Consider the following 27,518-nt stretch of genomic DNA (forward strand, 5'->3'; position numbering starts at 1 on the left):
TCAATCTTCAAAACTCATGAAGCGTACAAGTCAGGTTTGCACAATCTGCCGTTCGAATTTAATCCCCCAAGCTCCACAATTCCTCCCCCCTCATTCTCATAACACTCCCATGGTTAATACTCACGGTCTGCTTGCTTCTTGATTTTCAGGGTAACCGTCTCCCCAGCCATCTGGAGCAAGTGGATGGCTTCACTCAGTGGTTTGCCCTTAAGGCTCACTGTGTTGATGGCTAATATCCTGTCCCCTATGTGAATGGCCCCCGTCCTAAAAACCAGAATGAAAAATCAACCCAAAACCCACATCACAATTCACCCCAACCTCTGCCCAACAACAAACCATTGAAACTACACCTGCCACTTTCAAACATTAGTCCGTCGGGAGGATTTTCAAACGCACAAATACATGCTACATGGAAAGACTGTCAGAGCCGAACATCAGGGATAGATATTGCTGAAAAATGACACATGTTGTCGAAACTTTTCATTTTAAACTCATCAGGACAAATCGCAAGAATTCCAAATTTAAAGGGAACACCAATTTATACTTCATGAGACCAATCAGTCAGCACTCTCTTCTCGTGAAGTATAAATTATTGTTCTTGTCAAATTTGGTGTTCTTGCGAATTATCCTGGTGAGTGCAAGACAAAAAGCTTCAACAATGTTTCCTTTTTCAGCAGATAGAATGTTCTCCATGCGCTTCCGAACATCAGGTGAAATGTGAGTCCCCCTACAGGGGGGCCTGTGGCTGCTGCTGCACCCAGTCAGGCTGGGAGGACCTCTGGGCCACCTTCAGGGAGCTAAACTGTCCCTTGCCATCCACAGGAACCAGGTCTTAATCAGTTAAATCAAGTACCCACCACAAGTGGGGGAATAGCCCTGCCAAACCCCCATCCCCCAGCGCAAATATAGCCCGGGTATGGACTGAAGCTGGAAAATGGCACCCAGTGGCATAGGGCTCCTAACCCCACGCCCCCCCCACCCGTTACTAACCCTGGTGGGATCTAAGAATCAAGCCTCGTGAATAGTAGTAGTGGTCCCTGTTTACAATGAGGAGAGATGTTCCGCCCATTTTTGGTGGGAAGGAATGGCGGAGAATCGAGTGGGAGTTCCAGAGTGGTTTTTATGCTGATGGGATTTCTCTGCTCGATTGTCCCCGCCTTCCCGCCCTGCCATGATGGTAACACCATTATAATGCATTTAAACATAATTAGCGGGCCTCCCGCTGTAACATCGCCCCATGTAGCAAAGTCCCACCCCACTAGCGCAATGTCACATCGACACGGTTTACAAAAGGTTCTTAAAAACAGGAGACTACAGAACCCCCCGTGGGGACGCACAGGTGAGTAGAGCCCACAGAGGGGAGAAGGTCATGCCCGGGTAGCACCCTACCAGGAGGCAGAGCCAGGGACAGTGCCAGTGGGCAGTGCTGGAGGGGAATGCTGTGGGGGAGATGCCAGGCGCTCTGTGTTCATGGGGGTGGGGTTCTTTTATTCTATTTTCATCTTTTTTCACATTGGGACTCCCTGATCTGCCAAGAGATGAGGTTGAGTCCATAGTGTGACGTCATGGGACCCACCTCCTTGATTGCTTTTGGCTATGAGCTAAAGGATATGGTGGGAAAAGCCAGCAGAATGGTTGACTTTTCCTGCCTGAGTTGACACATGGACAAAAAAATAAGAAAACTCTGCCCAGCATGACCCACCAGTGCTAATTTGACCCCTTCCACTCTGAGGTCAACAGGCGAAAGGTGAGACATGAAGGTCACTATTCAATGCTGACTGAATGATAGGGGCTGCTTTCAGGGAGTGTGACTCCCCGCAGCTCACTGAGAGGAGGAGAATGTGAGGAACACACTCACAGGAAAAGGCACTCATACACGTGGAGTCTGCCATTTTGTTCATCCCAGGACTTTTCAACGGCAGATTCCTGCAGACCCAGCCAGTGGGAAACCACAACTGGCTGTCCACCATATTCCAGCACTCACTGCGAGCACTTCCTCCCCACACAGGATCAGCAACTCAGCCCCAAAAGTAGCCTCCCTGCCTCTTCCCACAAAATTCACCCCGCATCTAATAACTAACTCAGGAACACGCACATTTCTGTTCTACGCCCCATCCCCATTTTATTATGCCACATGCAGAGCTTTGCTGTGGATTTTCTACCTTTCAGCCAGGCCTTTCTTGGTGAGGCCACTGATTACAATGGGATCGAATGGTTCTTCAGTCCCAGAGATAGTGATTCCCAATGGCCCACCATACCTCTTCAGTTCCACAGTGTATATTATGGCACCGGTACTTTCCTGTTCATCTGATGAAGGCAGAGGATTTAGAACATAATGAGACACAACAGCACAACCTCCCACACAAAGCAGTACTTCACAGCAAATCTCAGGTAAAGTTTCAGTCACACAGTATACAGGATTAAACAGCACACAGGATATAAATCTCGGTTGGGAATTCATGTTAGTTCACTCAGTACATTTTCTTGAAGCCTGCAACACTAATATTGTAGGGCTACGGTCCAGTTTATACTTAATGGATTGTTGGTGTAGAGGGAGCTTTATTCTGGATCTAACCCCATGCTGTACCTGTCCTGAGACAGTGTAGAGGGAGTTTTACTCTGTATCTAACCACGTGCTGTATGTCCCCCGGGAGTGTTTGATGGGGACAGTGTATGGGAGAGCTTTACTCTATATCTAACCCCATGCTGTACCTGTGATGAGAGTGTTGATGGGGACAGTGTACGGGAGAGCTTTACTCTGTATCTAACCCCGTGCTGTACCTGTGCTGTGAGCGTTTGATGGGGACAGTGTAAAGGGAGCTTTACTCTGTATCTAACCCCGTGCTGTACCTGTCCTGGGAGTGTTTGATGGGGACGGTGTAGAGGGAGCTTTACTCTGTATCTAACCTCATGCTGTACCTGCCCTGGGAGTGTTTGATGGGGACGGTGTAGAGGGAGCTTTACTCTGTATCTAACCTCATGCTGTACCTGTCCTGGGAGTGTTTGATGGGGACAGTGTAAAGGGAGCTTTACTCTGTATCTAACCCCGTGCTGTACCTGGCCTGGGAGTGTTTGATGGGGACAGTGTAAAGGGAGCTTTACTCTGTATCTAACCCCGTGCTGTACCTGTCCTGGGAGTGTTTGTACCTTATGAGGGAACAATTGTTTTAACGGGATTTGGTTCTTAATGTATTTTGCTACATCTGATGGACATCACTGAACCCAGTTAGCTCAAAGGTAAGTTCATCCCTCAAGGGATCTACTTTAAAAAAGAACACCCAAAGAGAATGGAGATTTGCTTGAGGTTGAGGCCTCCTGTCCTCTCTGCACACTCAATACCTGAGTTGTCCTCATCCTTTCGGATCTTCAGTTTAACCAGTTCGTCACATTGCTGCAAGATTTGCACCGCGTCCTCCATTGAGCAGTTCTCCAGTCGGATGTTGTCAATGGCTAGGAGTTTGTCTCCAGGCTCCAGAGTCCCAGTTCTATTGGGGAAAGGAACAAAGTACTCACAGTACCAGGTTGCAAAGCAGTGACCCAAACGGAACATCTTCCAGACCCCAAGTTCCTGAGTTCAAGCTGCAAGTTGCCTGCTGAGCTTCATGCAGAATGAACTCTTTATCCCGGCAATTATCTGGTCACGATCACATTGTTATTGTGAGATCTTGCTGTGTGTTTGTTGGCTGCCACCTTTCCTATATTACAATAATGACTGCACTTTACTTCACTGGCTGTAAAGCACTTTGACAGCTCTCAAAGTTGGTCACAAAAAGTGCTTTTCTAAATGCAAGTCTTTCTTTACAATCTACAGGCATTCAAAACCCACACAATGTCGTTTTTTGAATTTATCTCATCTTTCTCATTCATTAAGTCTCAGTGTGGTTCCACATTTGACTCCTCACCTCAGTTCCGCAATAGAGAAGACAGTATCACCAATGTCATCACCCACAATCATTAGAATAGTTTACAATCATCCAAACAATGAATCAACATTTCACTTGTGAACACACTGTTCATACACTCAAGCTTCATTTATCTAAATGGAAAGCCCAGATTACCAAGGCAAGAAACCAAATGCCTTGATTATGGGATGGGAAAATTGGACTAGCTTAGAGCAAAGCCATTTTGAGGGCAGATATTCTGCCGAGTGTAACTCAGTGAGGAAGTCTTTCTCCCATACTGATGTTCAGATACCTGAGCCTGGAGGAGACAGTTGGGAAGCTGGGAATTGTTCGCACTGGTGAACACACGGTTCATGAGGAACCTTATAACAGAGATAGATTTTATAGACGGACACCCCGCTGCGATAACATGCTGCCGACAACCCATAAACAAGCAGGGGCTAGACTCCCACACTTCAGTGGGAGAGAGTCCCACCCGCAAGAGCGGACGGCCAATGTGATTGGCTGGCAGCTCCAGCTGTTCCGACAGTTGTCAGCGCTGTGGGGCCCCGAAGGAACAAAAACAATAAAGTGGGGAAATAATAATCCTGGTCCAAACTAGTTTTCCTATCTGAGGGGATTGCAAGCAGACCCAGGAAGAAGACAGCAATGGATCCTGGAGGCCCCAGATTCAGCTCAATCTGGGATTTTTGGCCAGGCAGGGGTTGGGCACTTGAGGAAGTGGGGTGGCAAGGGGGTGGGGGGAGGGGGGGGGGGGGGTCTGGAGATCATTGGGATCACAGTCTGATATCATCACACCAGATTTTAAGCATGTGAGGAACAGCAGCAGTCCCAATGTCCTCATGTATAATCCAGGCCAATGCATTTTGTAAGGGAAACATACTTGCTTGCATGGCAGTTTTCACAGCCTCAGTCCCAAGAAACTTTACAGCCAATCAAATACTTCTGATGTCCAGTCACTGTTCTGGTGTAGGAAATGCAGCAGCCAATGTGTGCACAGCAAGATCCCACAAACAGCAATGTGAGAATGACCAGACCATCTGCTTCAGCTCATGAGCCTGCAGACAGGGTTTCGGTTAGAGTTGCCAGCCCTCTGGGAATGGCTGGGAGATTCCCGGAATTGGTCTCAATCCCCCAGAGGCCAAACATGGCATTCCGGGAGCACGTCAGGCCCTGGCAACGGCTGCCAAGACTGTCCACCAGCCAATCACAGTCTGCGCTCAGTACCACCTGACTTTCCCACGTCAGGGATTGGCCACCAGCCAGGTATGCAGCAGAAATGGGAAAGTATCAGCAAATTCAGTACACAGCGGGGTAAGGTTTTGGATGGCATGGGATGCTTGGTACTTTGGGCCTACCCAAATGGATTGCAATGGTCTTTTCTGATCCTGCACCTTCTGCTTCTCCTGAATTTCCTCTCTTCTGAGAGTCACACATTATTATTCCTTTACTGGTCACCTCCAAACCTCTCCAACCTTCATCCCATGCCTCTTGGTCAGCTTACCTGTTGACTGGAGTTCCACTGATAATTTGCACGGTCTAGTCAAGAGGATCGGACTGGGCTCTCTCACGGGCTCAATGTAATGCACCGGTTCTCACGTCCCATTTCCAGTGAAGCTGGGTTAACTGCTGCCAGTCAGGCGGGGAGTGGGAGGGCTATGGCTGAACTCAGTGTCAGCCAGTCTGAGGGAAGTCCTCGTGTGGGACATGGTACGGGAGGGTGACCACCACCATATAGAGAACCCCATCATTAAACAAGGAAATTCCCAGATGTGTGATATAGTGGTGAGGTGTGTGGGGGAGGGGGGTGGGGGATGGGGGGGGGGGGGGGCGGGATGCGTGGGAGGGGAGATTATCGAGGAAGCACATTTGAGAAAGACTGAATGTGATGTGTGAATAAAATGCATCTGTCTCAGCTTCAGCTCACTGAGAGCGTGGAGTGGGGGGGGGGGAGGCGGGGGCGGGGCGGGGCGGGGGGAGGGGAACAGGATCCTCTTGAGTTGGGAGACTGCACTCAGCTTACAAAGCCTATCTCAGCGTGGAGTAGCACCAAGTTCTTTAACAAAATCATTCTCAGGGGTGTGGGAGTCCTTGCCAAGACTGTCACTTATTGCCAATCGCTAGCTACCTTAAGAAGGTTGTGATTGGGCCTTCTAGCTGAACCACATTGTTGTGGTGCGACATAATTCAGTGGCTTGCAGGGCCCACTTCAGAGAGAGGTGAAGAGTTAACCATGTCGGTGTGAGACTGGAGTCACATATAGGCCAACACCAGGTGAAGATAACAAGTTAGTGGACCAGAACATTGTGAAAGTCACATATCCTGTGTTGAAGGTGGGTGGCTTTACATGCGTAGTAAAGTTATCCAAACACTCCTGGTACAATGTGGGAAATCTCAACATTAACAGGCTGCCTTACACAACCAGGACCACTCATTGCTCCAATAAGTACATGCATCAAATGAGGAACAGGTACCTACCGGTGTGCTACACTCCCCTTTTTAATATCAGATATAATCAGTGGATCCCCAAGCTTCCGGCTGATAGCTGCTGAACAGAAAATACATTGTATGAATCAATCAAGCCAAAGGACATTATATCTGTTAGGGGCTGTGATGATGGTTTTCTTGTATTTAAAAACAATTGTCCCCCTGAAATAGCCAAACAAAGTAAAAGTGGTTTCAAGATGAACTTTACTATAACCAGCTACAAAACTCTGAATATCCATGCAGTACTTTCAGAGTGAAAAATTCAGAAATACATAGGCAATTAAAGTCTCAGCTTCGATTACAAGTAATTAGCATATACCAATAGACGAATAGGAGTTACCTCTATCCAATCATAATTATGGTTACATCATCATACATGAGGGTATAATGTCCAATTAAAACTTGTGCATGTTATAGCGTCAAGCAATGATAGCTATATCTCTGACCAATAGTATCTCAACCTCACTTTCCATTGTTCCTTGTTCTAATGGGCAGACATGAACTGCAGCTGCACATCATTCGATTAGATAGTCCTTGAGCCTTATCTGGGCTTACTTTAATTAAAACCTATCCTTTGCACATAGCTTTCCCCGTGTGACTGAGGTTCAGCTTGCAGCTTATGTAATTTTTAAACCTGTATGATTTTTAACTCTTTCACATACAATGAGTAACTATGAAGTCCAATCACTGGTAACCTCCACAGAGATCTGCCAGCCAGTAGGCAGCATGACCAGTTAACCAGCTTCACGTGGGGTTGATCAAGAGGTGCCTACTTGCCAACACCTCACCTGCCCATCGTCAAATAAGACCTCGCGGCCTTTCACGCCCAGCAGCACAGGCAGAGAGATGGGAGGCCCCTTTTAAAAAGAGCACCCAAAAGACGATACCTCCGACAGTGCAGGGTGCCCGCTGTAGCTGTGAGGCAGTGGGGCATAGTCGCTGTTGCAAAAATGGGAGAGTCAACTGGGGCACAGGAAGATCCCACAGGCTGCCATGTTTGGATCATTTTGCATCCACAGCTTAGTCACTGGAGAGCCAGTGTGTGATCCAGTGGGCCCGTGCGTAACACAGCTTCCTGCACTTGAGGAACAACAATCATTCCCGTCTGCGGGAAAGAGATTTTAAAAAGCGGCACAAAGTGGGGAAGGAGTTAATGCAGCAGAAGGTTCTGAAATTGCGGCATGCAATCCAATAGTGCAGAATGACCCTTGTGCGTATTCAATTCATACAGAGATAAACAACCCGAGAAGTATGGATTCCAGGCAAAAGGCAGTGAGGAGAGCAAATACAGGTCTGGGTCTTCCTGCAGAGCTTTTGTTTGACTGATTGGCTTACAATGGGAATGACAGGATAACAATTCCTAGCCGAGATACCTCTGTCAGCATTTGCTTCAATAGTGCAGCCAGAAAACCTGACTCAAAATCCATGTGTGCTGAGAGGCTGTTTATCTGCAATCCTCCACAACAGTGCTATCCTTCACCTCTCATAATCTCTCAGAAATCCCTCATTACATGTGTCCTGCATCCATTAGCTCACCGAGCCACCTAACAATTAAAATCCCATTCAATTGCCAGAACCATCATGGAAATATCTAGAACCTTCTACATATTATGGGGAGCGGGTAAACTCAACTCCCCTCCCCCTGCCCCAGTAATTTTAAGGTTCCATAGAGAAAGGGACTACACACAGAAAATCTCTTTCTCAAGTCTAATTGAGGATTATTGATAGGTTGGAAATATCGGGACTGTTCTTCTTATAGAAGAGAAGCCCGAGAGGAGATTTGATAGAGGGATTGAAAATCACGAGGTGTCTGGGCAGAGTAGATAGGGAGAAACTGTTCCCTTTGGCAAAAGGATCAAGAATGAGATATGGAATGCGTTTGGATGAAGTTCAGAAACAGCAAAGGACAGCAGATTTGAGATAATTGGCAAAAGAAGCAATGGTGACATGAGGGGAAACTTTACTAGTGAGTGGTTAGGATCTGGAACGTGTTGCCTGAGAGCATGGGGGAGGCATGGAATCCATACTTCTCAGGTTCATTATCTCTCTATGAATGAAATACTCACAAGAGTCATTCTCCACTATTAGATTACATGCTGCAACTTCAGAATCTTCTGCTGCATCAACTCTTTCCCCATGTTGCGTCACTTTTTTTTTGTTGATCTCGTTCCTGCAGGTGGGAATGATAATTGCTCCTCAAATGCAGGAAGCTGCGTTATGCACGGGCCCATGGCCCATTGGATCAGCGGAGAATGTCGCCCTCACACACTGGCTCTCCAGTGGCTGAATTGTGGATGCAAAATGATTCAATTGAGGCATTCCAGATGGAACTGGATTATTATCTGAAAAGGAAGAATGATTAGGGCTACAGGGAGAAGGCAGGGGGAGTAGCACTGGGGTGAAATGCTCCTTCACAGAGCTAGCACTGATACGATGGGCCGAGTTGCCTCCTGCTGTGCTGTAGCCAGTCTGTGAATATGCGATATATCTTCCTGTCGGAAGACAAGGCTGTTGTCCCTTTCTTACTTTCCATTGTGTTGTGTGGTGATGCCGTTTCAAAATGCATTTTCCTTCCAGACCATCAGTGAGAGCGAGAGGGAGACAACAAGATACCGATCTTTTCACCTTTCTAAATTGGCACTTGTGTCGAAGAATCTGTAAATCTAACTCTGCGTACAAGGAGCAACAGGATGAGTGATGAATCACTGAGGGGGAAGTTAGGGAAGCCACTCAGAAGCTTGGTTGAAAGGATGGGCTTTAAGAGGGAATTTCAAGAAGGACAGGGAGAGATGAAGTGGTGTAAGGTCTTAGGGAGAGAATTCCAGACTATAGGGCCATGGTAGCTGAAGGCTCTACCACCTACGGCGAAACACTGAGTGTGGAGGTAGGGGAGGGGGTTGGGGGAGTGGTGGGATACAACAGGTCTGTAGGATGATAAAGCTGGAGGGAGGTTACAGAGGTAAGAAGGTGCAGGATTCAGTGCAGGACAGGATGCAGGTAGATAAATACTGGGTAAGTTGCAGATTTAGAAGGACAAAGGATTGGAAGTGGGCAACAGCAGCACTGGAGAAATCGACTGGTGAGAAATACAGGGATAGGGTTTGAGCCAATGGCCATAATGAAGAGGCAAAGACCACTGGGACATGGACATAAACAGCTTTGGTGATAAGAGGGTGGGATTTCCCGTGCATCCTGCGATGTATTTTGTGGTGGTGGAGGCAGCCTGCCATTGGCCAGTGTAGCCAATGTGTAATAGAGTTTCCCATCATGTGCACCCCGCTGCCCCCCCCGCCCCCCCAACCCCACCCCCCCAACCCCACCCCCACTGCCAGGAAACCCACAGCAGCAGGTTCATCGTCAGCAGAACTGGAAGATCCCACCAGTGGGAACAGTCAGAAAATTGTGTCCAGAGTGTTAGGTTGGAGACTAAAGCCCTGAATGGAGCAGGATGTCTCGGTTTGTTCGGCCTAGTTCAAGCTGATTAAACATTTGACGAGGGCGATGGAATCGGGGCAAGAATTATGGCCGGGAATTTATTTGGAGCTAGTTCTGCTCCATCAGTGCAGCTTAGCCGGAATGTAACCAAACCCCTGTTTATGAGTTTTCACGGATAACCAATGAAGACTCAGTGGTGAAGTGGGTATGAAACTTAAGAAATCCCAGTCTGTGACAAAAAAAAACATGGTTTCCATCCTTCTGATGTTCATCTGGAGCTCAGTTACCTGGCACCCTGTGCAACCTAACTCAGGTACCTGGGCTAAGATTTACTATTAACCTGCCTGGCCCAGCTCATTGCTCGGGCATCACTGAACCAGAAGCCAAGCACGGTAGCACAGTGGTTAGCACCGCTGCCTCACAACGCCAGAGACCCGGGTTCAATTCCCGGCTTGGGTCACTGTCTGTGTGGAGTTTGCACATTCTCCCCGTGTCTGCGTGGGTTTCCTCTGGGTGCTCCCGTTTCTTCCCACGGTCCGAAAGATGTGCTGGTTAGGTGCATTGGCTATGCTAAGTTCTCCCTTAATGTACCCGAACAGATGCCGGAGTGTGGCAATTTGGGGATTTTCACAGTAACTTCATTGCAGTGTTAATGTCAGCCTACTTGTGACACTAATAAATAAACTTTAAACTTTAAAGCCGTTACAGTAGCTCCCTTGTAAATTTTATATTGAGCTCAGGAGTGGAACAAACAGTTGCAGAAACGTTGGATTAGCAAAGTGAAATCAATCTGCCTATTATCCAAGGTACAGGAGGAACAGATTGTCTCAGGTATGATCTTCATTCCGTACACCCCTCTAATCCTCAATCAAATCTGCCAAGATTGAAAGGCTGGCACCTACATCATGTCTTTCACCTCCACAGTGTATCCAGAACACATCGCAGTCAATGAAATACATCCTGGAGTGTAGTCACTGCTGTCATGTAGGAATTACAGCAACCACTCTGTGCACAGCAAGCTCCCACAGCCAGCAGTAAAGTAAATGATCAGGTAATCTGTTTTTGATTGACTGATAAATGTCAGGCGGGACATTTACCAGCTGAGAGGAGCCAGGGTTTAACATCTCATCTTGAAATCCAGCACCTCAACACATGCGGCACTCCCTAAGGCAATGCATGAAATACCCTGAGCCTTTGGGTTAAGGGCAATGCAATAAAAGCACAAACTGATTCATTCATCTACAGGAGCAGGGATTCCTCACATCTTTTCCCTCTTGTGAGATGTGGGTGTCACTCGCAAGGCCAGAATTTATTGCCCTTCCCTAATTGCCCCTTGAACTGAGGGCATTTGCTCGGCCTTTTCAGAGGGCAGTTAAGAGTCAATCACATTGCTGTGGATCTGGAGTCACAGTAGGCCAGACCACGTAAGGATGGCAGATTTCCTTCTTTCCCTAAGGGACATGAGTGAAGCAGATACATTTTTAAGACAATCGATAATTACTGAGGTTAGCTTTCAATTCCAGATTTATTAATTAAATTTCACTAGCTGCCGTTGATGGAGGCAATCCGGGGTGGGGGGGAGGCGGATTTGAACCCGAGTCCTCAGACTATTAGCCTGGGTCTCTGGATTACCAGACCAATGACATTACCATTACTCCAACATCTCCCAGCTCTACACATCTGGAATGAGGATGACAAGATTCTACTCACAGCTGATGGTAATTCCAAGCTCGACCCCTCTCTTCTTGGGCAGTTTCACGTGGAAGGTTCCACTACTGGGAATAACAGATTCTGCAGAAGAGAAACACAGGCAGGAGAAGCCACATAAGGTGCCCAGGTTTTTTAGTCAGTGAAACCAAAGTGTCTACTGTGAATGTACTCTGTACTTGACTTATTTTGACTCCCCAGAATTGATGACTTGGGAAAACAAAATAATGCTGGAAATCTGAAATAAAAACAGAAAATGCTGGAAATACTCAGCAAGTCAGGCAACACTTATAGAGAGAGAAAATCTGTGTTAATTTTAAGTTGTTGACCTGAAATATTAACTCTTTCTCTCCCCACAGATGCTGCCAGACCTGCCGAGTATTTCTAGTGTTTATTTTGTGAATATTTAACACATTGGTATAACATTCTTGTGCCCACTAATTTAACACAGCTTCTTTATTTCAACCAGTTAACTCTTTATTCTTTGATGGGATGTGGGTGTCGCTGGCTGCACCAGCACTTGCTGCCCATCCCTAATTGCCCTTGAACTGAGTGGCTTGCTGGGCCATTTCAGAGGGCCGTTAAGTGTCAACCACATTGCTGTGAGTCTGGAGTCACATGTAGGCCAGACCAGGTAAGGACAGTGGATTTCCTTCTCCAAAGGACATTAGTGAACCAGATGGGTATTTAGAACAATCGCTGATAGTTTCATGGTCATCGTTATTGAGACGAGCTTTATATTTCAGATTGATTCCTTCCCTAAAATACTGTTGTGGAAAATTGTCATCAGGTATATTAAATGTTCAAATACTGAGATCTCAGACAGCACTTGCTGAGTTTTTTTTAACTATGTGTTTATGCATCCAGCAAATAGAGTCTAGAATCATGGAACTAATTGTAGAATCTTGCAGTGGAGGAGAGGGCCAATTCGGCCCATTGTCAGTTCTTTAAAAGGGCAGTCCATTCGCTCCCCTTCCCCCTGCCATTTTCCCTACACCCTGCCAATATTTCTTATTTAGAATCAATTCCCTCTGTCAGTTATGGTTCAGTATGCTTCCACCACCATTTAGAACCGCGGTGGAAACAATTTCTCTTCCTCCTGTCTCCCCCTTTAGTTCAATTGCCCATTTTTATTGAAACCTCTTCCCTCTGGTCACTGACTCTCACGGCGGCGCAGAGTCGCTGAGCGGAGACTGGTGGCCAAGTTCTGCACACATGGGGACGGCCTGGGCCGGGGTGTTGGATTTATGTCACATTATCAGTAACCCCCACAGCTTGCCTCCTGGGCTTGCAGAATCTCACTAGCTGTTCTGTCTGGAGACAATACACATCTCTTTAATCTGTGTTTAATGTTCCCTCCACCCACATTGTCTGTACCTTTAAGACCTGGCTGGCTGTAGGGATTCGCATTCCAACCAGTATTCTGTAACTTGATGTTGTGTCTCTGTGCACTGTTTGAGAGCACATTTCCACTCCATCTGACAAAGGAGCAGCGCTCTGAAAGCTTTTGGTATTTGCTACCAAATAAACCTGTTGGACTTTAACCTGGTGTTGTTAAAACTCTCACTGACTCTCCTGTCAGTGAAGACTATCCAGGCGGAGTGGTGATCCAGCACTTACTGCTGAGGCTCACACATGAAGAATAGCCAGTTGGGTTCAGTGCCAGGGAGGGTTGCCAACTAACCATATGGCAGCACTCTTTAAGAGTAGGGCAGCCAACTCACCAGGGTTGCCCTGGAATCTCCAATATGAAGGGTATTGCTTCCACCAAACAAGCCGGAAAACCAGTAGGACCATTAAATTAAAAATCATGGTTTTATTTACAACATTTTCTTTGAACAGTTTTATTTTATTTAGCTTTATTCATTCATGGGACGTGGGCATTGCTGGCTAGGCCAGCGTTTACTGCCCATCCCTAGTTGCCCTAGAGAAGGATTAGCTTATATTTTAGATATAAAAGAATTGGAGATGGAGAAAGAAGGCAGTTTGACCAGGTGGGGTGGTCAGAGGGAAGGGGCCATGTGATCTCCAAGGATCAGTCCAATCAGATTTGGTGACCCAACTCCAGAGAACACACAAATTAGGAGCAGGAGAAGCCCATTCAACCCCTCGGGCCTGCTCCCCATTCAATAAGATCATGGGTGGTCTGATTGTGGCCTCAATAAAACATGTGGGGATATGGGGGTAGGGCCTGGGTGGGATTGTGGTCAGTGCAGACTTGATGGGCCGAATGGCCTCTTTCTGCACTGTAGGGTTCTATGATTCTATGAATTCCACATTCCTACTTACCGATACCCATCGAAAGGAGGAGTTATTGGGAAACACAGAGCATTAGAAAATGGCTCCTTTGGTGATAAATTGCTTGTCAGATGTGACCTGTTCTGTGGCTGGATGAGTAGTTGGCAGGGCCAGTGTTCTCAGGTCCTGTCTATTCACCTCAGCTTCTCAGCAGACAAATGATGCTGAAGGAGAGGTACATAGTGTCCGAGATCGACGGGAATCGCCCGCTGAACAAACAGTGCCACTCAGCAAGGCCTGCACTCGACCTCTCAACATAAACTGAGGAACAGTGAGATCATCCAGCGCAGACATGATGGGCCAAATGGCCTCCTTCTGCACCGTAACAATTGTGTGATTCCATGATGATCTATATATAGGTCCAACAAGGAATATGGAACCTTTAAATGGAGGGCCGGTGCACCAGAGGCAAACCTCCATTCTCAATCTCTCTCAACAGCGTTCAAGCTGTTTTCTGCTTCCATTGTTTAGGACCTGATGTGGGGTATGCCAAGCTCTAAGCCTGAATAGCTGTCACGTGCTCCAGGCACAGGAAGCTCTGGGATCCCATTAGCCGTGGATAGATTAGGTTGCTGATATCAAATGATCTCTGAGTCAGGATTTATCTGACCAATGAACCTACAGACTAAGGGACAGCCCCTTTCCAAATGCCTCAAACAGGGTACAGGACAGGTCTGGCTCATCTGGGCTAAGTGGGTTTGATTGCCAGGGTTCACTAGGCTTGCGTATAACCCTTGAGATAGACACCTTGCACCCAAAGGCTTCAAGCCTCACGTTCATACTAGATTTGGCTTCAACTAAAACCTCTCCTGCACTGTTTGCATATTGTCAGTAACAGTCTCTGGCCTTCTTTGTAACTCCTCAATAGTCAGTGCCAGTCACAGCGTATCAGCCATGTTAACTCTCAGCTTGACAGGAATTCCACTAAGTTATTTATTTTATCCATTCTGGGTCTCACAGGCAGGTTTCAAACACTCCTCCCAATTGCAACCTACCTGCCACGTCGAATTCTATCTCCAGGGTAACTTTGTTTGAGAGGGCCGCATCTCGCAACAGTTGGTTGGCCTCCTCAAGGGTCCCATCCTCGGTTGGCATGCCGTTGATGGAGAGTACTCGATCACCCACCTGCACAAGTCCGCATCTGGACCCAGAAGGCGCCAGTCAAAAGTATTGAGGGGGAGGAAAATGATAAAGAAAGAAAGAAAAATGTTACCTGCAGCCATGGGAACCAGGCCTGTAGCCTTCTGCTTAGAAACCACATATAGAGGGATCAAATTCTTTGCTCGATCAGTAAAGAAAGCATTTATATAGTGCCGTTCGTGACTTCAGGATGACAAAAATCATTTTACAGCCAATGAAGCACTTTTCAGGTAACATCACAGTTGTAATGTAGGAAATCTAGCAGGCAGTTTGTGCACAGCAAGATCCCACAAACCAATGAAACAAATGACCGGATAAACTATTTAATTGCTGTTTGTTTGAAGGATAAATATTGGCCGGGACAACAGGAAGAACTCCTTTGATCTTCTACAGATGGTGCCATGGGGCCTTTTATGTTCATCCCTAAGTTGCCCAAACTTGAGTGGCTTGCTAGTCCACTTCAGAGGGCACTTACATGCCAATCATGTTGGTGAGGCTGGCTATAGACCAGACTGAGTAAGGATGGTGGGTTTCGTTCCCTTAAGGAGCTGCATCAACCAGTTGGGGATGGTGACAACCTGGCAGTTTCATGATTACTTTTACTGATCGCAACTCCTCATTTACAGATTTGTTTTAACTGAACTCAAATTCTGAAACTGAAATGGTGGGATTTGAACTCACGCTCTCTGGATTAATAGCCCAGGTCTCTGGATTACTAAAGAAAGAAGAAAAACTTGCATTTATATAGCTTCTTTTACAATCTCAAGATGTGTCAGAGGGTTCTATAGACGACTAAGTACTTTTTTCTTTGAAGTGTCGTCATTGTTATAATGGAGGAGGCGTGACAGTGACGGCAAGATCCCAACTAAAATCAGTGTGATAATTGTCAGATATGCTGTTTTAAGGTGTTGCTGAAGGATAAATATTGGTCAGCTCTCTTTCAAAGTGTTGCCATGTGATGTTTCCTCTAATTTTTCTTTCTTGCGGGTTGCCTATGGTTTTTGTTTTGGCATTGCATGGTCCCTTTAAGATTGCTACATATAGCCAAGCATGTGCATGTCTTAAAGGGAACACTGGCTTTTTGCCGCACCGTGCCATCGGTTCTAGCTTGTTGTGTGGCTGTGCACCCTCGCAACTTTGAAGAAACATTGGTGTCATGGCCTTTTTTACATCCTCCTGCGAGGGCAGACAGGACCTCGGTTCAATTAAGGTTCAGGTTAAAGATGGCACCTTCAGTCGTGCAGCGTTCCCTCTGTACTGTACTGGGAGTGTCAGCCTAGTTACTATGCTCTGGTCCCTTTAATCGCTCACAAGTATTGGCACGCTGAACCAACAGAGTCAGATTTCTAAACAGATGACAAGGCTTGATCCTCCAATGTGATGTGACATCAAGTCTTTCATCTCGTGCTTGGGATTTCAAGCTGCTACCACCGTTTGTGATGGATGAATTGAGTGTGTCACATAGTTGCAAACTGATTCTAAGTACTGACGCTGTATGGTCCCTTCAATGCCAGGTAGCAATTTGACTCAAGCGCCAAGTGAATCATAATGGAAAATATACAGGCATTTAATTATAATAATTAACACATCTAACTAATTACTGAGCAAACTGTTGTACCTTATTTACTCAATAGTATTTCATTTCAATGGAATTTCTCTGTCACTGAGCTGGCAACCAAGGCTTGAACAGCAACTAGCGAAACGCAAAATATTCTGTCACATCAGCACCTTTTCCTCAGATGAGTTTGATACTGTGTCTTCCAGTCCCCTCTCAACTTTCCTATTCCCGTGTCCTCCTCCTTCAGCCTAACAATCCCCTGAGATACCTGCACTCCTCCAATTCGGCTCTCTGGAGAATCCCTGTATTTTAATCACTTCACCATTGGCGGCTGTGTCTTCAGCATCCTGGGCCCTGAGTGCTGGGATTCTATCCCTAAACCTCTCTACCTCTCCCTCCGTCTCTAAGACATTCCTCACTGAGCCAGCTTTTAGTCACCTGTCCTAATAACTCCTCGTGTGTTGGTGTCACATTTTGCTTGGTCATGCTGCTCTCATGAAACTCCTAGGGGAAATATTATTACACCCACGGTGCTTATATAAATGCAAGCTGTTTTTTGTTGCTTCTTTCTGTTATTAGCCATTGACGGGTAATAATGTCAGGATGCCTTCTAACCTTTCAGCTGGACTGTCTGGATCAATAAAGCGTATCAGTGGTGGAGACGAGAGGGGTTCGGTGGCAAAGATGCCTCCCTGAAGCTGCAATCCAAATCCATTCAGCGGATCGCCTTTCAGGAAGATTTCCGTTGTCTCTGTGTGCACGATCTGTCCTCCTGGGCCTATCGTACTCGAGGTTAGTGACACTGGAGAGTAAAAAGAGCAGAATGAAACATCAGTCAGACTAGTGTATGGTACAATAAGTACAACCATTCTTCAGCAGCATCCCTGTTGATACCTTATGTACTGGACTGAGCAGAAATGTGCCCAAGAACCCCTCAACTGCTAAGCCCCTCACCCGCTTACTCCCCAACATTCTTTTGTCTTCCCCTCACCTTCTCCCATCCTTGCACCATCAACATCCCAGAGTTTATAGCCTGTGAACTAAGGCCATGCACATCTCTGCTGAGTGCTTTAGGTGATGGGGGTCCAATTGATCCCTGGATTACGCTATTAGTATTGGTAATTAATTAAACATACGGAAGGGGTACTGCACTGTCGGAGGTGCCGTCCTATGAATGAGGCATTAAACTGATGTTTCATTTGCCCTCTCAGATAAGCCTTAAGGATTCCATGCCTACTATTTCAAAGGAGACCAAGGGAACTGGGGGCAGTACGGTGGCGCAGTGGTTAGCACTGCTGCCTCACAGCGCCAGGGACCCGGGTTCAATTCCGGCCTCAGGTCACTGTCTGTGCGGAGTTTGCACATTCTCTCCGTATCTGCATGGATTTCCTTCAGGTGTTCTGGTTTCCTCCCACAGTAAGAAGTTTAACAACACCAGGTTAAAGTCCAACAGGTTTATTTGGTAGCAAAAGCCACACAGAAGTTTAACAACACCAGGTTAAAGTCCAACAGGTTTATTTGGTAGCAAAAGCCACACAGTACTTCCCCGGAGCGGAGAAGCTACGGCATCTCCTCCGGAGCCTTCAACATGTCATTGATGAAGACGAACATCTCGCCAAGGCCATCCCCACACCCCCACTTCTTGCCTTCAAACAACCGCACAACCTCAAACAGACCATTGTCCGCAGCAAACTACCCAGCCTTCAGGAGAACAGTGACCAAGACACCACACAACCCTGCCACAGCAACCTCTGCAAGACGTGCCGGATCATCGACACAGATGCCATCATCTCACGTGAGAACACCATCCACCAGGTACACGGTACATACTCTTGCAACTCGGCCAACGTTGTCTACCTGACCAGTCCAACGCCGGCATCTCCACATCATTCCTCCCACAGTCCAAAGGTGTGTGGGCTAGGTTGATTGGCCATGCTAAATTGCCTTAGTGTCCCTAGGGGGATTAGCGGGGTAAATACATGGGGTTATGGGATGGGGCCTGGGTGAGATGCCGTAGAGTTGTTACAGACTTGATGGACCAAATGGCCTCCTTCTCCACTGTAGGGATTCTATGATTATTCTCCTGGTGTCTTGGCTTGCCTGTATCAATCACACTAACATCATTAAGCTGATCAATGCTGTTGTGAGATCTTGTGTGATGTTACTATACCTTTAAGAAATGTTTATTTTAAATTACATTTCTGCAGTTTGTCGGCCAGCCTTTTGTTTGTTGTGGCACTGGCTGCCTGCTTAGAAGTCCTTTTACTGCTGCTTAAATGGTTTAAATGGGGTTTTGTTTATTTTTACTCTGGGTCCAATGGACTTCCTGGGAATTTATGCCCTTTTGAATTGTTAGGGGAAGAATGATTGACAAGTCAGGTGACAAGAGTTCTTACTTTCAATTTGGGCTGCTGGCTGCTGTTTTAGTTAGAAAGTGTTTTACTTCAGGCTGGATACAGTGTTCGGTCTCTCTCTCCCTGGTGTTTTGGGAAGCTGTTCTGACTTAATGCTTGTCTGTGTGTGTGTGTGTGTGTATGTGTGGTGTGTGTATGTGTGTGTGTATGTGTGTGTGTGTGTGTGTGTGTGTGTGTGTATGTGTGTGTGTGTGTGTGTGTATGTGTGTGTGTGTGTGTGTGTGTGTGTGTATGTGTGTGTGTGTGTGTGTATGTGTGTGTGTGTGTGTGTATGTGTGTGTGTGTGTGAAGAAAGCTGCAGAATCCAATGGTTCTTTTTATTTTCCTTGTTTGTAATTGGTAAAAGTTGTTGCTAATGTTCCGATGTTAACTGTATTCTGAAGTAAACTTTGTTTGATAAAAGCTCCCTAGTGAGTCATTTGAATCATACCTGAAGTGAAACATCTCATGCTTACCCTAGCTGTAATGACTTTAATCAGGCAATTGAGGTGGGCCTGTTAGAATATGAACCCCCGATTAAGGGCCTAATTGATGGGCCAATCAGGGAGCCTTTTGCTTTGTATTTAACCAGGAGTGTCAGTTCCTCTGGGACTCCTCGTGTATGCTGCTAACTGAAAGCACTCTGTATGTTGTTGTCAGACTTGTAAATAAAGGGATTTTGGTGAAGGGACTTCTGCTTCTGAGAACTTATTACACTAGTTAAATTCAAGTTGCTAAACTTATGATCCAGGCGGACTTCATAAAACACTTTGGAGTTTCTGACTTGAATTATAACACTTGCAATGCACAAGTTGGCTGCCTCATTTTTACCACATTTCAACACTGGCTACACTTCCGGAGTACTTAATCTTAGACCGAGCATGTTATGGTACCGTAATTTATGGGTTAAAAAGGTTTATCAAATAGCAGTCACTAAAATTCATTCCCTCCCTCCCACTGAACAAAACCTTCAAAGGAACTCTTGATATGGTTACTCTGTAAAGAAATAGAGAACGATGATTAGCTTTAATTTATGCCTCTTGTTGATTTAATTTTGTGCTAATGATAGCAATGGTGGAGAACAGTCAAGTGAAGCTGACAGTCAAACTAAAACCCAGTTTAATTGACAACACCCCTGATGCCTTCCATATTTAATGAGGACCTACGGAGGTTAGTTGAACATTCACTCAGTGCTGGGCTCAGTGACTCCTTCCCAATCAGGATCCTAATGATGGTAATAAGCCTTTCCAATCAAATGTGTTCAACAGAAAGGTTGTTAAAATTAATCATAATTCATTACAAACTGTGACAAAATGTGAATGCTCAATGAGTTTTATATCGTACGTTTAAGCAAATGGAGCTTTCCTGTTTATATTGCTTCGAAAGGCTGTTAAAATTCCAAAGACACTCCTCCAGGAAGATTGCTAAGTAACCTGACCAGCATTCCTAAAGCCAGCAGAAATAGGAGCTTAACTAGTCATTCACCTCATTGAGGGATGGGGCATTACTGACACTTGGTAAATTTGTGATTTTGCCCATTGAACCATTGAATGTTCAAAAACAATTCACATGTCAAGCCCTCCGAAACATTTTGTCTTGATGAGCTGCTGGATAAATGTTATGCATTTCAATAATAAGTTGTCAAATCGTCCCAGTTAGAAACATAGACACAAAAGGATCTTGGCCCCTCCAGTTAACCTTCGATAATCCTCCCAGGCTGAATCCTCTTGTTCTGTTTATCTGTACCAAAAGAAACAACTGATCGCATAAACCTATATCCCTTAAGATGTTAAAAACAGCAATCATGTCACCTCTCAACCTTCTCTTTGACAGTCAGAACATGGCCAATTTACTTAATCACTCCTCATAAGTGCAGCTCATCAGTTAAGGCAGTCAATGGGGGTGAATTATACACAGCTTTGGTTTGGTGAAGGGAGCTCCTGAACATTAGAGTGCATTCCTGCTGAATCTAGCTGCAACTGGAATAGTTTCTTTTCCTAACGAAAGTCTTTTGAAGTGTAGTCGCTGGAAGCTAATTTGTACACACCAGGACTCCACATACAGCATTGAGATAAGAACACATAACGTCAAGGCAATCTCTTTTATCGCTGGTCGAGGGATAATTATGGATTAGGACACCAAGGAGAATTTCCTTGCTCTTCTCCGAAATAGTACAATGGGATCTTTCATGTCCAGCTGAAAAGGAAAACAGGGCCTCATTTTGATGTCTCATCCAAACGACGGCACCTCCAATGGTACAGCACTCCCTCAACACTGGGCTGCAGTGGCACCCCAGATTAACTGGAGCCATTACTCAAGCACTTCTAGCAATATGTAATTCCAGCCCTCCTATTCACACTGAGTTCAATACGATCGAATCACTGGCTGACAAAATGCCCTCCTCTTATCTGTCATCAGCTGCAATAGAATTGAGTTTTAGGTTTTTTCATCTCAAAGTAATTGCTTAGTTTCATAGAACACAATGTCATAACTAAAGAGCATGTTCATGTAAGCAGAGCCTGCAGGATAACAACATTCATTTCATGAATGGTAATAGGATACCCTGGATTAAATCTTCCATTATTAAACTGCTAATGTCTTCCACAGCTCAGAAACCTTACCAATTAATCGGGCTAGCATCACGGTATCTAATATTGAATCTGTCAGCTACTAAAACAAAACAAACTGTCCAGCTGACATTCTTGAAATCCCACAGCGAGCACCATTTTACACTAATGGCAAAAGGAAGTCTGCTCTCCCACATCAGCACCTCTTTGTACGAGTTGTTGTGAGACACTGACTCTCCACTTTCTACCCTCTTGCTGTTCCCAACTAACCTCATTTTATGAAGACACGGGTTGGAGTAAGAATTTATGAGCCCTCATATGTTTTATCTGGATATATCTCTTCCTTTAAAGAATGAAAATTCCATACGTACATTATAATTTGCTGGTGTTGGCTCTTCCTTTGTACAAACAATGATATCTTAGCAATAAGAAGAACTTGCAATTATACGGAGCTTTTCACAACCTCAGGACACCCGAAAGGATTTCGTAGTCAATGCTGTCCCAGCCTCTGTTTTAATGCAGCCAGTTTGTTCACAGGAAGGTCACAGGAAGTGTCCAGATTGCCTGTTTTAATCTTTGATTGAGAGGTAAAACATTGGCCCAGGAAACCAGAACAGTTCCTTGGCGTTTCTTCAAGAGACTGGCAATGGGATATTTTATATTCCCAAGAGGGAAGACAGGGGTCAGAGTTCTCCCATCCCGAATTGGGGCTGGAATTTTCCCGTCCCACCTGTAAGATTCCCGTAGTGAGTTGGAACCGGAAAATCCTGCTCTGGGATGGAATGGACGTGGAATAGCAAAGCATGTGTTGCTGGCGACCCGGGTTGGGGGTCGCACGGTATACTGAATTGATTGGGTGTGTTGATGTCACTGGGGAACTCATTAAGAGCTCAGATTCTGACTTCCCGAGTATTCAGGGGGGGTGTGGCTGTTAGGAGCTCGCTAAAGCTGATCCAGATCCAGATCCAGACTGGTGGGAACAGGGGAAGCGCTGAAATGGCTCAATTTAATACAAAACAGTAAAAATTTGGATAGAAAAGTACTGAGCAGCAAGAGAGGTTGGGCTGGGCCAACCAAAGGTCCTTTCGGTGGAAATGGACAATCCGGCGGTAGGTCGGGCCAAAAAATCTCACCTAGTGCCTCTGACAATACTGCGCCCCCTCAGTACCGCGCTGAGGCATCCACTTAGATCTATTTGAGTCTCTGAAATTGGGACTCAGACCCACATCCCTTTAGTTCACAGTTAATTCAGAGGCCAGGCCATACCAAGAGAGCAAGGACAAAGAGTCCAAATATCAAATAGATAAAGGACAGAATTCTCCGGCTGTTCCCACCTCGCTGTTGCTGCCAGCGAGAATGGAGAATTTGGCACTCAGCCAAAACTCCGTTCACTGTAGCGGGACTGGAGAATCCCAGCTGCGGGCAAGGTCAGAGAATCTGGCCCTAAGGGGATTCTGCCAATCTTCCGCAAGCTCAACAGGCCATCAGGAAAACAATCACGGAGGAACTTTAGTAAGGACTTGAGTAGGGATGGTTCTAATGGTGGAGATCCAAGACAAGAATGGAATTCTCCAGCCCCAAAGCTGTTGAGCATCATTGTAGGCAGGATGGGAAAATCTGGAGAACTGTTAAAAGTCAATAGCTGTCTGAATGTTCCTGTCCCTTCCACGGTAATGCCTGCTGGAAAATTCTGGCCATGAGTTCAGATCCCATCTTGTCAGCAGGGCATTTAATTTATTTAATTAAATAAGTCTGGAATAAAATCTAGTCTCAGTAATGGTGACGGTGAAACTGCTGGATTTTTTGCACCTGGTTCACTAATATCCTTTAGGAAAGGAAATCTGCCATCCTTATGTGTTCTGGCTCATATGTGATCCACAGCAATGTGGTGGGTTCTATCTGTCCTCCCAAATGGCCTAACAGGTTATTTAGTTGTATCAAAACTGCTACGTGATGCTACAATAAGACTAAAATGCACCCAGATTATGTGGCATTGATTGGACAAGACAAAGGCACATCCAGACCAAATAGCTCTGCAAAGTCCTCTTTACTAACATCTGGGGGTTTGTGCCAAAATTGGGAGAGCTGTTTCACAGACTAGTCAAACAACAGCCTGAGATAGTCATACTGACCGAGTCATAACTTCTGGTCAATGTCCCAGAAGCAGCCATCACCATCGCTGGGTGTGTACTATATCAGAGACAGAACAGAACCACCCTGCCCACCCCACAGCAATCGGTACTCTTCCATGTTGTATAACATTTGGAAGAAACACTGAGGGTGACACAGACTGGACTCAAGACATTGAGACTCACGTGAACTCTTATATTCTTTCCTTCGCATCCTCCGCCTCATCATGGTTGCTCGTGGGCTCATGGGGAGTACATTCCGCGAGAGGGTGTTTGTGTTCTGGGAACTGAAACCCGACGTGCCGGAGGAGGGAGGAGAACAGCTGACTGGGACCAGAGCTGTTGGAGAAAGAGTCAGAGAGGAGTGTGGATCAGCTCATAATAATAGAGGGAGTCATGAAGAATCAATCGGTCTTTGTGAATGGCTGAATATGGTTATATACACTGTGCACTGAGTAAAGCTGCCAACCCTCCAGGATTGGGCTAATCTGCAGAAGTTAAAGATTAAACACTGTTTTTCTATTTCAGTTATAAAAATATTGGAGATGGGGAATAAAACCCGTTTGACTGAGAGTCTGGAATTAAGTTGAGCAGTCTGCTCATTTCCCAATTGCCATAGGAAGGGCATCAAATGTTGGACATCAAATCATAGACTGGTTACAGTATGGAAGAAGGCTATTTGGCCCACCATATTTACGCTGCTCCCTGTAAGAGGCACTCACCAAACCCCACTCCCCCACCCTTTTCCCCTCTGCGCTGCTAATTGTTTTCTCTTGGGGTCCAGTTCCCTTTTGGAAGCCACGATTCATCTGCCCACAACAGGCTTTCAGAGACAGTGCATTCTGTGAAATCCAATAATTGCGTGTTGAAGAAAGAATGAGCCTGAAGCCAGCCTGTACTTAAAGACAGACTTATTTCTCAGCCCACAGAGTAAACCGGGCAGTGCCAGGGGGTAGTGCCCAGGTATGATCCTCTTCCCTCTGAGCACTGCGCTCACACAAACTCCCCGGGGTGGTCTGCTCACAAGGTACATGCCTTGAGAGACCAGTCGAGGTTGATGCCATTCTGCCCTGGTGCCAAGTGGCATGGATTTTCTGCTGGGGGATTGGGAGGGGCTGATGCAGAAATGCAGGCTTGATAATGAGATGCGAATGCATTCAAATGATGTTCCTGACAATCAATATTGGGAAACCTGACGGGGAGAGGGGACAATGGCGTCACGCAATTTGGGAAATTCTGGTGTGATTTTCTGCTCCTCTCCCCAAATCCACCCGTCCACAGATACTTCCAATTCCCCACAACACCCAGTGTGAACACGTATTCATCCTCTCGTATTGAAGCCCGAATACTTTCCCAGGATCACCAACCTAAAGCACACACCCTATTTCAGCACAATTCCAACATTAACACATTCCATTGGCTCACTGCACTTGTCAGGCAACCAATAGCAGGGCATGTAAGAGGCAGGCAATTGGGGGCTGAGGTCACCTGATGAAACCTCTCCCCACTCCGCTGGACCTCACACTCCCACCCCTCCCAATCACAGCCCTCCCACCCGATTGCACCACCTGATCGTGGCACATCGCTGTTCCCCCCTCCCTGGTCGATTGCCGCCCATGTCTCCCCCCCACCCCCCCCCCCCCCCCCCCCCCCTCACCGTTGGTCGCCGCCCCTGCGATCCCCAATTGCAGACTGCGCAGTCCCAGCCTCCCTTTATCCCCTCCCCATCTCCTTCAGGCCCCACCCCTTCCCATTAGGCCCTGCCCCTTGGCACTGCCCAGTGTCCAGTGGGCAGTACCAGGGTGCTGATGGGCAGTGCCAGGGTGGCACTGCCAGAGTCCCAGGTTGGCAGTGTCAAGGTGGCACTGCCCAAGTGACACTGCCCCCCTCCCTGTCCCTGACCACTTGGAGGCCTCAATAGCCTCCAGTCCCACTGGCAAGGCCATCACGGCAGGTCCCTGTTGCTAGGTACCACATGTGATCCTCGTTGGTGGGGACCTCCACTGGCGAGGCCATTGAGGCAAGCGAGCACAGACAATTCCATCCCGGTGCATTTTCCATGGTAATGTCTTGACCAATCAGAGCCAATTTTCCAATCAAATAGCATCCCTTTTCTCATGCAGTATAACTTGTTATTCCCTTTGAAATTTAGTACTCTTGGCTAAACGTTTCCAGTTGTTCCCACCAGCGAGACTGGAAGATCCCTGGTAGGAAGGGTGCAATCAACGGAAAAACCTATTGACAGCGGTGGGACTGGAAGATCCTGCCACCGGCCAATGGCTAGTCACCTCCACCGCTGGAAAACATACTGCTGAAGGGTCAGAAATTCCTTCCCCTTGTGTCTTAACAAGTGAGTGCAAGATGAAAAGCTTCAACATCATGAAGATATTGCCTAATACATAGTGAAAGAGTGGCAATGTTGGCATGGTAACCCTATTGTCTGGCTTCAAATCAAAACACATCCTGAAAATGATGGGATTTAATTGGACAATTGTTGGTTGATTAGGGAAGGAGCATCCAATCTCTACTCCTAGGGCTGCATGCAACACCCCAAGCCCTGACAATTTGACCTTAAATCCCAGCCAACCTGATCCAACTTATTCTTAAATCTCTTATTCACTGGTCTACCCTGCTTGAGTGGTGGGACAGTGGGCAAGTCACATCACAAGCTTCACCCTTTTACTGACCGGTACATTCCTGTGAATTAGATTGTGAGAAAGCTTTCACCTCTAAAGTGTGGACTGAAGGGATTTTTGGGGAGGAGTTAGTGTGAAGAAGGCTCGCAATTATTTGTAAAAGTGGACAGAGACTGTCCCCCTCTATCCAAGGCTTTGTTCCTATCCAAGTAGGTTCATTGATGACCTTCTCTGTGATATCAGAGGGTAGTTGTCCTTGATACTACTTCTTTGGTACGTTTCTCACTCCCATACTTCAAACCTGATCTTGACCCTTCTTGATTTACTTCTAACCCTTATTTCCATTTGTTGTGGGGAGAGGGTGGTAGAGTGGTAATGCCACTGGACTAGTAATCCAGACACCCAGTGACATAGGTTCAAATGCCCTCCCCACACACCAACTGGTCGAATTTATCAAAAATTAATAAAAATTTGGAATTGAAAGCTAGTCTCAGTAATGGTGACCATAAAACTATTGAAACTATCACCGATTGTTGTAAAACCCCATCTGGTTCACTAATGTCCTTTAGGGAAGGAAATCTGTCGTCCTTACCCAGTCTGGCCTACATGTGACTCCAGAGCCACAGCAATGTGGTTGACTCTTAACTGCCCATTGAAATGGCCGGGCAAACCACTCAGTTTAAGGGCAATCAGTGATGGGCAATAAATGCTGGCCTTGCCAGCGATGCCCACATCCCAGGAAAGAACATAGAAAAAAAAAATTTAGGAAGCATTTCTATCAATGACAATAAATGTTCCTTCTGGTGTGTGTGTATAAGTCACTCTATTATGCTTCTACCTGTTATAATTGTACCCTTTTTATCTGGTGTGTATAATAATTTAATCTTCACTTTACTGAGCACAATCATGGATTGACGTTTGCATTTGCTCCAACAATTTAAGAGAATTTTGTGCGATGACTTGTCCTATTCAGCACTCTCACCAAGGATATAATTTTAACTCATGAGGTGGCATCGGCTGCAAGGAATCTGGGCCCCCTCCCCCGAGTAAAAAAAAAATTATTTTATTTAATATTCCAAGGGTCAGCGTTTTGCTTAATACTTCAAAGGTAAGCCATTTTACTTCATACTCCATCTTAAACACAGTGATGCAGGAAATGCCTTGTTAACACACTGGTAACATTGCTCAAGCATATCTGTATCTTTGTAGCATTAAGGTTATCTTGGCAAAACATGCACTGCGTGAACAGGTCGGAATTGTAGGCTG

The 27,518-nt window shown here is 46.2% G+C and overlaps 1 protein-coding gene across 1 annotated transcript in view; it reads right to left on the reverse strand.

Annotated features, from left to right (window-relative positions):
* Window positions 1-27,518, reverse strand: part of grip2b (glutamate receptor interacting protein 2b) — a 322,627-nt gene that overhangs the window by 33,264 nt on the left and 261,845 nt on the right. Inside the window, exons 10-17 of the mRNA XM_078203128.1 lie at window positions 23,803-23,955; window positions 17,143-17,329; window positions 14,825-14,970; window positions 11,535-11,615; window positions 6,381-6,450; window positions 3,340-3,485; window positions 2,163-2,307; window positions 121-264 (exon numbers count right to left, since the gene is read on the reverse strand). Coding sequence (XP_078059254.1) covers window positions 121-264; window positions 2,163-2,307; window positions 3,340-3,485; window positions 6,381-6,450; window positions 11,535-11,615; window positions 14,825-14,970; window positions 17,143-17,329; window positions 23,803-23,955 — 1,072 coding nt within the window. The remainder of the gene's footprint in view (window positions 1-120; window positions 265-2,162; window positions 2,308-3,339; window positions 3,486-6,380; window positions 6,451-11,534; window positions 11,616-14,824; window positions 14,971-17,142; window positions 17,330-23,802; window positions 23,956-27,518) is intronic.

The sequence above is a fragment of the Mustelus asterias genome, chromosome 3, assembly GCF_964213995.1.
Source record: "Mustelus asterias chromosome 3, sMusAst1.hap1.1, whole genome shotgun sequence".
In the NCBI taxonomy this organism is placed as follows: Eukaryota; Metazoa; Chordata; class Chondrichthyes; order Carcharhiniformes; family Triakidae; genus Mustelus; species Mustelus asterias.